The sequence below is a fragment of the Otolemur garnettii genome, unplaced genomic scaffold (genome assembly GCF_000181295.1).
Source record: "Otolemur garnettii isolate 467f Iridium unplaced genomic scaffold, OtoGar3 scaffold00112, whole genome shotgun sequence".
Classification (NCBI taxonomy): Eukaryota; Metazoa; Chordata; class Mammalia; order Primates; family Galagidae; genus Otolemur; species Otolemur garnettii.
In genome coordinates this window covers 2327810-2339098 of record NW_003852507.1, presented here as the reverse complement: position 1 = coordinate 2339098, position 11289 = coordinate 2327810, and the positions used below count along the sequence as shown (strand labels likewise).

The following is an 11289-nucleotide window of genomic DNA, read 5'->3' as shown; positions in this document are numbered from 1 at the left end:
GTTCACATAGTAGAAAACAGTTGGCTTTGGGGACCCCCTTGAAAAGGCTTTGGGGAGCCCCAGGAGTCCATAGACCCATACTTGAAAAATCACTCTTGGAGATGCAATCGGGATAAAGCAGAATACAAAAGGAATTTTCATGTTCCTTCTTCTTAATACCATGTCTTCATTAACTGGATTGTGTTCATTTTTTAAAGAGCCTGCCATCTGATTAGTTTGTATTTGGAAGTTCACATGAAAAAAATCTATATCTTGGAAGATACATCACTAGAGGAAGAAATGAACACCTTTATAGTGGAGGTAATGTCTACACTCAAGTCTTGACAGAGACATGGGTGTTTACCAAGTGAATAAGGTTGATACAAAAAGTGCGTTCCAGGCAGGAAGAGGAATCCAGGCAAATATACATGGAAGGAACAGGTGGGGAAGCTGGGAGAATGAGGAAGCTATTTGCAAAGGAACAAGGGTGCCAGAGGACATATGCACCTGGTAAGGGAGGTTAACAGGGATATGGGTAAAGGAATGCCCACATCAGTGTGGGAGTGGGAATGTGTGAGACCGGTGATTGGAGACCGCTTTAGGCTAGGAGCATAGGGGCTGGTAGGCTTAGCCAACTTTAAGGTTATGACCTCTAGGCAGCTTCAGAGGCCTGAGGAAGCCTCCTCTTCTGCACTCGTTGCTTAAAGCTCTAGAGAATGTGGGACCTCCCTGGATGCTGGCGGGAAAGGATTCGCTGTCTCCAAAGTTGCTCCTGTCTCCGTATCACGTTAGCGTCAGTCAGGAAGTCTCAGTCTTCCTCAAGTAGAAGTACAGACACTGGTGACTCAGAGAAACCTGACTCGGATTCTAGCACCTGTTCTTAGGCATTCCAACCTGCCAAGCCTCCCCCAACATTGTACAAAGGGGGGTTGTTTTGTTTGTTATGTCCTCTTAGGGAGGCAAGACGGACAGAGGGACAGATTCATTTCGGGAAGCTAGGAGAAAGTTTGGTAACCTCGGCTTTGGGGGAGAATCTCTGCATTGAGACAAACTTCCCAAAGAAGTTTGGGGGGGGGGTAGCAGTACCAGGTAAGCGGTCTTGACTCTAATCAACTGCCAAGCATCAGTGATGAGACAACTTAGCTAAGAAATAATCATCACCTCTCAATCTTCCCCTCTCTCCCTCAAACACACACACACACAAGAGAGAGAGACACCACAGATTGCCTGCTATTCCCATTCTTTCATTCAGTCAACATTTCAGGCTCACTGCCTGGGCAGCAGGCACATAACTGGCCCAGAGGATTCTACAAAGACCAACGCGTGGTTCCTGACCTCAAGGGGTCCGCTGTCAGGTTGGGGAGAAAATTACAGAAAGCAACGATTACAAGATCACCTCCCCGGAGAAGTTCCAAGCTCCTTAGCGAGACCTGCAAGGCACTGTAGGATTGGGTTCTCGTGGCCCGTTCCTGCCTCACCTCGTCCACCCACCACAGTGTCTCAACCGCACTGAGCAGCATGGGAATCCCGGAACAGATGCTTTATTGTGCCTTTGCTCAAACTGCTCCTCTGCCTGGAATGCTGCTCCCCGAGTTCGCAAAGATCCCAGCTGGCAGACAGGAGATGCCTGAACTTAATTCAACTTCTGAAATTTTATTTCACCTGGACGGGACATTTCACTTACATGAATTGAGTCTGTTTGGGGACTTAAAATTAAACCCCAGCTTTGAGGCTTTTAAACCTAAGGTTAGCAGGAAATTTTGAGGCTTGTCCCAGTTTTCATCTTGGGACAGGGAGAACGAAAACCTCCAGGAAAAATGTAAAGGAGTACTGGGAGAAAAAGAGAAATCTATTTTATGATAACACCCTACAAGCCACGATTGCTCAGCCTTCCAGCAACCTGCATCCACCTTTCCCTAGACCGTGAGCTCCTTCCTCACAGTCCTTAGAGCAGTGATTCTCAACCTGTGGGTCGCAACCCACAGGAACTGTATTAAAGGGTTGCGGCTTCAGGAAGGTTGAGAACCACTGCCTTAGAGGAAGGACTATGCAGACAGCAAGGGCTCACTAAAAATGGGGGTGGGTGCCGCGGCAGGAAACAACAGGCAGGGCAGACTGTGTCCTAGGGAGCGCATGCTGGTGGCAGGACTAAAGACTAACACTGCCCCAGGAATCGGCCTCCAGGAGTGGCAGTGTCTCTCAAAGGGGGCCTGAGTGTTCTAGCAACAGATGCTTCTTCTTGCTTTTATAAATTAAATGCACCCCAGAAAGGCAACATGAGTACAAAGAGGTCACCAGCAAAGGTGTAGACAGCGGGTTATCAGATCCTTTCCTGCTGACACTGGGCTTGTACAGTGGACTCCACGGAGAGGACGTGACCTACCTAAAGAGAAGGGTCATGACTAGGTAATCCACAGACAGGGGAGGAGGCAGCATAGCTGACAGCCCATCTGTGTGCCCTGCCTTAATCTCATCAGCTGAAGGATGCACAACCTATCCCAGTGAAGAAAATGAAGTTGACAGGTTAATGATGCCACCCCAAATCACACCAAGCCACGAAGCTGGAATGTAAATTGAGGTCTGGCCCCAGAGCACCTTCTGTCATGCCATGCTGCCTGACTCCAGGTCAAGAAGCTTTCATTTCCTTCAAATTTGGGGAGGTTACTTTGTAAACCTTCAACTGTGCATTTAACAGCTGCGGCCTACCATCCACACAATCCTTGCAGGGCTCCAGGGCTGGAAGCCCGAGGGTAGAGCACAGGACAGCACAGGCTCTCTCAGGCCTCAAGCAGTGCCCCGTCACCTCTCTGTCCCTGCTGTGTGGATCCTGCCCCCCCCCCCCACTTTGGGACCCCAATGTAGCTTCACAGGGACTGGTGGGAAGCAGCGAACACACTGTCAGCCAACCCCACCCCTGGGTGGTTCCCTCACAAGCTAACCTCACTCCAGAGCTGGGAACCCCATTGTCTTGACACCTAGTGGGTCAGCACAACTGATCAAGCACCTATCAATCAACTAAAGATCATGGAACCACCCCTGGGGACTAGTCAAGAACAAAGGCCACCAACTCTTTCCCAAGCCCTAACCTGCCTTTACTCATGACTCCTCTCTCTCCTGACAGGCCTGGCATAACCAACTCCACTCTGGGATCACTACACACCTGCCACCCGAGGGTGGGCTGCCCTGACTGCCGAGGGGCGGAGGGTGGGGATGAAGAACTAGCTGTTTTGGTCTGGCCTGAAACCCCTCAACTTGCCCTCACCCTGATGGGACAAATCTGACCTCCTCAGTTGTTGCTTAACAGAGGGAGAGGTGCCTGGTCATCTCTGAAGAACAATCCCTCCTGGGCAGCTTTGTATCTGATTCCCCTCCAAGTTCCCAGCAGCTGGTATGACAGCACAGTACCGGGGTGACGTGATTAGGAATGAACGGCATGCCGGATGAGAAGAGACACGAGCTTTCACAAACTGGTACGTTTACTTCATTGTTAGCTGCATACACGTGAACATATAGAGGTATCTGAGTCACTGGAGTCACATAATTGCAAGGACACAAACACACGCTGGCTTATCTCTCTGGCCAAGCGCCCCTGGGGAACACCCAAGCCCCTGTGCGCCTTCTCTTTGTATCTCTGGCTGCCCTATCCACTGGGGCCAGTTCTCCCCGAGCCTGCCCTCCTTCCCTCCCTTCTGTTCTTCAGCGATGGTGGCAACACAGGGAAGGGCCGGTCACAGGTCCACAGACGCTGAACCCGCCAGTGTCTGTTGCCCCTGCTCTGGCCCTCTTCCCTGTCCATGTCATGCATGTTTCACCACCTCAGGGACACTATAAACTCAAGAACACTACAAATTCCTTGAAGGCAAGTACTGCCTGGGCATGGAGTGATGGGAGCCAGAAAAAACAGATCTTTGGCAGATTAGGCACTGTACAGCAATGAGGGCTCAGGGGCCACAAGCGGGACAGAGCAAGCTATAAACAAATGGCCACGACCCGAGCTGCTGTGTGCTGGGGCAGAGGAGGGGCAGCATGGGCGGCTTCCTCAGAGGGGACACTGACTGTGCTCTCCTGTACCGTCCCTGTGTGAGGCACTTCAACTCCATCTCATTTGATCCTCCCAAAGAGGAAACGGAGCTCAAAGGCAATACTTGTGAAAAGCCACGGGGGGAAGGGGGGGGTTAAATCCAGATCTGTCTGGTTCTAAGCCCCATCCTCTTTCTTCGGTACAGGCTGCCACCTGAGGGAATGTCTACATTGGGATTCAGAGAGTGGTAAAGAGATCTCCAGAATAAATGAATCACTTTCAGAGCAAAGTAAAAAAACAAAAAAACGAAAACAAAAAACACACTAAAAAAACAAAAAAACACCATATTCTCCCCCAATTTCACATCGTGACTGGCTGGAAGAGCAAACATAAAGGATGCTGGAAACATGACTGCGGCGAGGAGAATCGTCTGAGCAAAGTCCGCTTCTCCCTCCCCTGATATTTCGCTCTTTCAGCTGACGAGGCCGATGACTATTTCAAAACTGCTGCTGCTGCCGAGTTCCAGAAGAAGAGAGGTCTTCAGCTTCAAATGTGTTCAGGATGGCTTCACTCGCTGGGCCTCGGAGTCTCAGTTTTGTTTTTTATACTGCAAGACAGAGAGATTAGAAGTGGGGGAGGGCTCAGTACCCATGCACAGTGGTTATGGCACAGCCACATACACCAAGGGTGGCAGGTTCGATCCCTACCCAGGCCAGCTACACAATGACAACTGCAACAAAAAATAGCCAGGCATTGTGGCAGGCGCCTGTAGTCCCAGGTAACTGGGAGGCTGAGGCAAGAGAATCACATATGCCCATGAGTTTGAGGTTGCTGTGAGCTGTGATGCCACAGCACTCTATGAGGGTGACAAAGTGAGACTCTGTTTCAAAAATAAAATAAAATAAAATAAAGAAGCCGGGGAGGGAAGCCAATGGGGGTAGGACTCTGGTGAAATCTGGAGTCTTCGTCATCATCTGGGCCTCACCTGCCTCCTGCAGGGGCTTCTCAGAGGTGGTGAAGCGCAGTCAGGAGCCCCTGACAAGTCAAATCTCAGTTCACACCTGGACTCCCTTTCTTCTTTAAGAAGGAAGGGAGTCCAGTCTTTCCTTTAAAAAAAGGAAACTGATGGGGTGGAGAGGGAGGATGATAAGAAAACTGAGGACATTAGCTGAGCACAGTGGCTCAGACCTGTAATCCCAACTACTCAGGAGATAGGCAGGAAGATCACTTGAGCCAACGAGTGAGACCAGCCTGGGCAACACAGCAAGACCTCACCTCAAAAAAAGAAAAAGAAACAGAAACTGGAGACAGTCGAATTGAAACTGGAGGCACCCGCCCTTCTCTGTGAGGCTTGTTTGGAGGAAAAATAATGTCAGGAAGAGGAAGACCCTCAGAAGCCAGCTAGTCCCATTACTGAGTTTAAAAATTAGACCCTGGGCCCCAGATGTGGAGTCTGAGTGAGGACAGAGAGGTGGGGCATCCTCTAGCTTGCTAGGTCCTCATAAGGATCAAGAAGCCAGTCTACATTCCTGACTTCCTCCCTCCGCAAAAACAGATCCTTGAGTATTTCCTCCTATTTCTACCCCAGGATGAATACCCCCTGAGGCAGGGCGCTCACCCCCCCAAGACAGCCCTCCTCTCTGAGACGTCACAGTGCTGCTGCCAGCTTTCACTACTGCATCCCTTCCCTCCCTTCTCAGCTTATTCAGCGCCGTTAGGCAGAAATTCACCTTTAAGAATGAAAGGTGACACCACCAGCCTTCCACCTTGCAGAAAATAAACGCAACCAGAAGGATCTGAGCTTCTGGAGGAGGGGCCGGTGGGCTGGGCACTGCCTCAGCACACTCTCAACTGTAGGGCAGGGGCGGCCCCTAGTGGTTACGGAGAGTCACAGCAGTCTCACCCCACCACGCAGGTGGAGCCAGCAAGAACCTACTTTGTTCATGATCCAGTCAGCATCTTCAATGGCTCTCTTAATGATCTGCTGGATTCTCTCAGGGTTGTCTTCATCTGAATGAACCCGGAAACTCTAAAAGTTTAAGCACAAGGAAAGACGACTCAGCAAAATTCCCAGGACGAGCAGCTTCTGAGTATTGCTCCCGGGCCAGGTACGTCCCTGGGCTTTAACTCAGCATCTCTCTTCATTACGATTATTGCACTTTTAAAGATAAGAAAACTGAGGCTCAGAAATCGTAACTTGCTGCTAAGGATTGGCATTTGGATCCTATTTTACAGTCTTTTTGACTGCAAAGCTCATACTCCGGACAGCAGGACAGTTACAAAAGGAAGACTGACCCCCAAACTCCCCCCAGTGAAGCTGGGCCCAAAGCTATGAGGCAGCAGGGTCCAAGGAGAAACACCAATCCCTGTTTAGTTTGCTCCTCAGAGGAAGCTGCTTTGGCCCCTGTGAGACCTCTGCTTGGACCCTGCAGCTGGGGGGAAGAGGCCTCTTTGGCCCAGCGTGGAAAACCAACAGGGAAAGGAAGAGATGCAGTGAGGGGGTGGCTGTGGGAAATCCAGCCAGAGCCAGTGCAGAGGGGTGCTGCTGTGAGCTCCTAACCAGATGTCCACCCTTGAGAAGCGGCCGGAGATGCAGTTTACTGGAGTGGTGCTCAGGGCCCTTCAAGGGAGTGGTGCTCAGGGCCCTTCAAAAAGAACCAGCACTTCCCAGACCTGTCACTCCCAATCCTACCCAGCCCCCTCCCCACCTTTAGGAACCAGCTCAACACCAACCAGCTCACTGCTCTCAGCTCCAGGCTCCATGTTTCCGCAGCCCTCTGGGCCTACCTCTACTTTTTTACTTTTCACCTTACATTTGTATGAATTTTAGTTTTTAACTTTTTCTTTGGAAAGGATTCCTAACTTAAAGTTGCAAGAATACAAAGGATTCCCTACCAGAATCGCCAGTTGTTATCATTTGCCACACTGAGTTTATAGTTGTTTGTGTATACATAAGCTTTTTTCAGAAGCATTTAAGAGTTAAGTCACAGACATTGTGCCCTCCCCCCTACACATTCCACTGTGCACTTGCTAATGAAAAGGGCATTCTCTTACATAACCACAGTAATCAAATTCAGAAAATTTAGCATTGATACAACACTATCATCTAATCTACAATCCATATTCCAATGTCATGCATTGCCCCAAGAATGTCCTTCACAGTAACGTTTTTTGCTGGTCCAGGATCCAATCTGGGATCATGTGTTATATTTAGTTGTCACGTCTTTTTAGTCCCCTTCAATCCAGAACAGTTCTGCCTCTGTGTTTCGAGACATTGACATTTTTGGTGAGTCCAGGCCGGGCAGCTGTGATAGATGGTCCCTCAGTTTGGGTTCACCTCATGTTTTTTCATGATGACATTCAGGTTGTGCACTGCTGGTGGGGAGGCCTGTCAGAACCGTGTTGTCCTACACTCTAGCCTAATCCTCCATTCAGCTGCCTCACCCATGCCCTGATACACTCCATTTTCAGGACAGAGAGGAGCTGGACTGCCTAGCACTGGTTTCCTTTGGCTCTTACCAAACTGCTACCCCACCACCACCGCCTGAAGACTACCCTGTACCCTGGCCTCCATGGCTCCCCACACTGAGGCCTCTGTTAGCGTCAGGCCCCCAGTGCAGAGCCCTGCTCCCACCTGCCTGACAGCATGTCTGTAATGCTCCTGGACGCCCTTGGTCGGCAGCTGCCGGCAGCAGCGCAGCAAGTATCGGTAGAGCTGCAGCGGCCTCCGGACCAGCTCTGCCCCCGGCAGTGGGGCCATTCGCAAGACCCTCTGTCCCTGGAAAACACAGAGCATCACTCCTAAGGCATCAAGCCAAGTTCTACACTCAGCCCTGCCCCCAGGCCCCAGTCCCATGAAGCAGGCTGGACACAGAGCAGAAGCTGGGTTCCCCTCAAGCCCCACCCCACGTAGCCTGCACTCTCCACCCAGGGCAGGCCCACAAAGACCAAAGGCAAGCATGGAAGGAGACACCCAGCCTCCTCCCTGGCGTCCTCTCTCTGGAACCCAACTTGGGATGGTGAGCGAGGCGGCGTCCCTGATGGGCAGAGCAGAGGCGATAAGGCAGAGCAGGAAGGCCCTGAAGGGCAATCCTGAGAAAGCAGCTCTAACTGATGTCAGCCAGGCACACTCTGGTGAGGGCACCAGGCAACAGAGGGGAGAACTCCCACAGGTCTGCGCCTTGCTACTCAGAGTATGGTCCAGGACCAGCAAAACTGACATCCCCAGAAGCTCATGGGAATGCCGCGTCTCAGGCCCCAACACAGACCTACTAGCCCAAACCTGCACCTTAACAGGGTGTCCCCGACATCTGCATGCACACTGAGGCTCCAGCAGCACCATTCCAGGGGCCTCTGCATAAAGAACCAGCTGCACTCAGTGGCTACAGTACACCCAGAGCCTGGGCCATGATTTCGCTGTGCTGTGTGTTATTAGTAAGAACAACAAGCACCTGTTTGTTCTGTCATGTTCTATGTGATTAGTGCATACGTGAGGAAAGTATGCACAAAGAGGTCTGGGAATGTGCCTAAGATCACCCAGCTGATCAGGCAGAGCCGGGATTTGAACACGGGAAGTCTGGCTCCAGAGACTTCAAACAACCAAACCACTTTATTGAGGTATAGCCGACACACAACCAACTGTACATATTTAAAGTGTACAAGTGAGAGGTTCTAGCGTATGTACACACCTCAGAAACCATCACCATCATCAAGGGAGTGGACGTATCCAGCACCCCCAGGTCACCGCACGCCTCTTTGTAATCCCGCCCTTCTGCCCTCCGCACTTGCCCATCCCCAAGCAACCACTGCTCTGCTTTCTGTCACTATATAAGCGTTTGCATTTTCTAGAGTTTTGTGTAAGTGGAATTATACAGCATGATCTCTTGTGTCTGCAAAGCCCGTATTTTTAACTCTGTATCAAGGCTCTCTCCAAAGAACTCACAACTCCAGCCTGATCTCTTTTTCTTCTGTTTAAGGAAACTATGACAACATAGATCATTTTCAATCTAGACTCTAGAACACATGGACTTGCTAAGCTTTCATTAAGTGCCCCTGTGTGCTCACTGCCCTACCAGCTCCTGCCTAAGACTCCTGCCTGAAACCTGCCTGGTGCCCCTGCCCCAGCCTGTCACTCGTCTCCTCTACACTAACACTAAATGAGCTCTGTAACCAATGTCCTGGACACATCCCAGTCAGCCATACGAACTTCTCCCAGGTCCCCCAAACCATCAAGGATGCCACCTCTGGTGCCTGTGCACATGCAGCTCCCTAATTGGGGAGCTCCCTTCCCCACTTCTTCCATGTGGGGAAGCTCCTTCATCGGTCCAAGTCCAGCTCAGTGGATTTCCTCCAGGAGGCCCTTCCTGACTGCCCCTCCCTGGGGACAAAGGGAATCACTCTGTCCTCGGTGGAGCTGCAGTGCCTGATTTGTGGTGGTACAACAGCCACTCTCATCCCGCCAGCGTCTCGTCTGCTGCGGTGCCTGTGGCTGGCCCTTGGCTGAGCATGTCTCACAGTGGGCTCCACTCACTGCCTGCTCACGGAACTGCATGAACCTGTTACCTCCTCTACAGACGTCCCCTCTGTGAAGAAGCCCTGTGTTCCAGAAGAAGCTAAAAGACATGAGGTGACTGGTCTCAGTTTTAAGGAACATAAAAGAAAGACAACTTCTCTCCCCCACCATGTCCTTGCAATAAAAGAAAGAACCAGAACCTCAAATCTATCTGGTGTCCTAAACTAAGAAAGGAAACGGATGAAGTAAGTGGTTTCCGAGGCTTCTTCATTCTATTTCCAACACATTATCTTCCTGGCAACAATAAATGTGTCTCCGCAGCTGAGTTAGCCAGTTCCTCCTGGTTCCCCGGGCGCTTACTCTGACACTGGTGTGGAAAGGTGGTTGTCTGCCCCCTCCTCATCTATTCTCCTCTCTGGTAACAGCCCTAATGTGCGATTTGGGGTAAACTCCTGCCACACCCTCCGCCCCCAGGTGAGTGGGACTCCACCCCTGGCCTGACCAATCAGAGCCCAGCATTCACGTGGGCACAGGGATTGCTACAGAGATGGACATGTGACAAAAGCGGGGCTGACCAGAGTACATCTCAACACCACCACAGAACTGACCAAAAGGACTCCAGCTCTTTCCCACTAGACTTGAGGCTGAGAGGATCTGTCTCTCAGTGAAGCCATCTTGCCTCCTTGTGAGGCCTGGGGCCGCAGCCACAGAGCAGACGGCAGAGCTGAGACTCCAAGAGAAACCAGGCCCAAAGGATTCACCTGAGCCCTAAAACCACCTACCTGAAGGTAGTTTCGAATCTTCCCTGATGAGCTTCTGATGCTTCCAGTTCTAAGGAAGAGTCTGAACAGGACAGGGCTTCTCACGTTCCTCCTGCTATGAATCGCCAATTTGCCAGTCTGACCAGCCACCCCTTAGCTCAATAGATCATGGGGAACACCACGGAATGGTGGCCAAGACCTTCAAGGGCAACCGCAGAGAACATACCACCAAAGCCCCCAGCCTGATGGGCAGACTCCCTTGGCAGGTTTTCCCAAACTATATAAAGTAGTAATCAAATATTGTAAAATGCTAGTCGTGGAACAGATGGTCACCATCTGGAGTCCTCAAAAATTAACATTTGGAAAGAGCACAACTTTGTTTCGTTGCTTAAAAACCCAAGCAATACTTAGTAACCAACCCAGCAAGTATGGGCGGCAGATTATTTTCAGCTCAATTATAATACTTAGTCATTCTCAGTAATAACTAGTAGAGAATACATGTGTGGGTCCACTTAGCGGAACTAAACTAAAAGTGCTTTAATTTAATTTAAAGCGTGGGTTTGCTAGTATTTAAGGGGCAATGACCTTCACAGCATCCTTGGTAAGGCTGGAGTCAAACCCTCTAGCCCTGGCAATGCTTGCTTTGCTTATCCTGCCCTTTGGATGTGACCTTAGCTTCCCCACCACTAGCCTCCAGCCCCCTGCCTCTGTGATGGCACCTCCCTCTTCCCAGGCAATCCAGACTCCTCCTTCTCCCTCAAGCCCCATGCCTTTGGTTTTAAATCCCATCAAATTCTACTTCTGGATGGCCCCTCAGATTTGCACACCCCTCTGCCCTCCTACTGCACATCCCCAATTCAGACACTTATCACCTCTCACTGGGACAACTCCAACAGTCTCCCTGTTTTCCAAACCACTTCTCTACAATCTATTCTCCACTCAACAACCTGAATCTTTCCAAAGCACCAATCTCAGCATGTCCTGTCCTTTCCAAAGGCCCCTGCTATCCACTCCTA

General features: G+C 50.7%; 1 protein-coding gene across 1 annotated transcript; it reads right to left on the bottom strand.

The window, feature by feature from the left end:
• Positions 1-3454: 3454 nt before the first annotated feature.
• On the bottom strand, positions 3455-8564 carry LYRM9 (LYR motif containing 9). Its single transcript, XM_012809740.2, has 3 exons — positions 7635-8564; positions 5937-6029; positions 3455-4607 (listed from the first exon to the last, which is right to left on the bottom strand). Exons 1-3 carry the CDS (start codon positions 8340-8342, stop codon positions 4590-4592), a joined length of 819 nt encoding a protein of 272 aa, XP_012665194.2. The 5' UTR covers positions 8343-8564; the 3' UTR covers positions 3455-4589.
• Between the last annotated feature and the right edge of the window lie 2725 nt (positions 8565-11289).

Bases quoted from the DNA above. Each gene is read 5' to 3' on its own strand.
- LYRM9 (XM_012809740.2), bottom strand. From the start codon at position 8,342: ATGGTGCTGCTGGAGCCTCAGTGTGCATGCAGATGTCGGGGACACCCT. The intron at 6,030-7,634 runs GTGGGAGCAGGG...TTAAACTTTTAG, and splicing joins ACAGACATGCTGTCAGGCAG to AGTTTCCGGGTTCATTCAGA.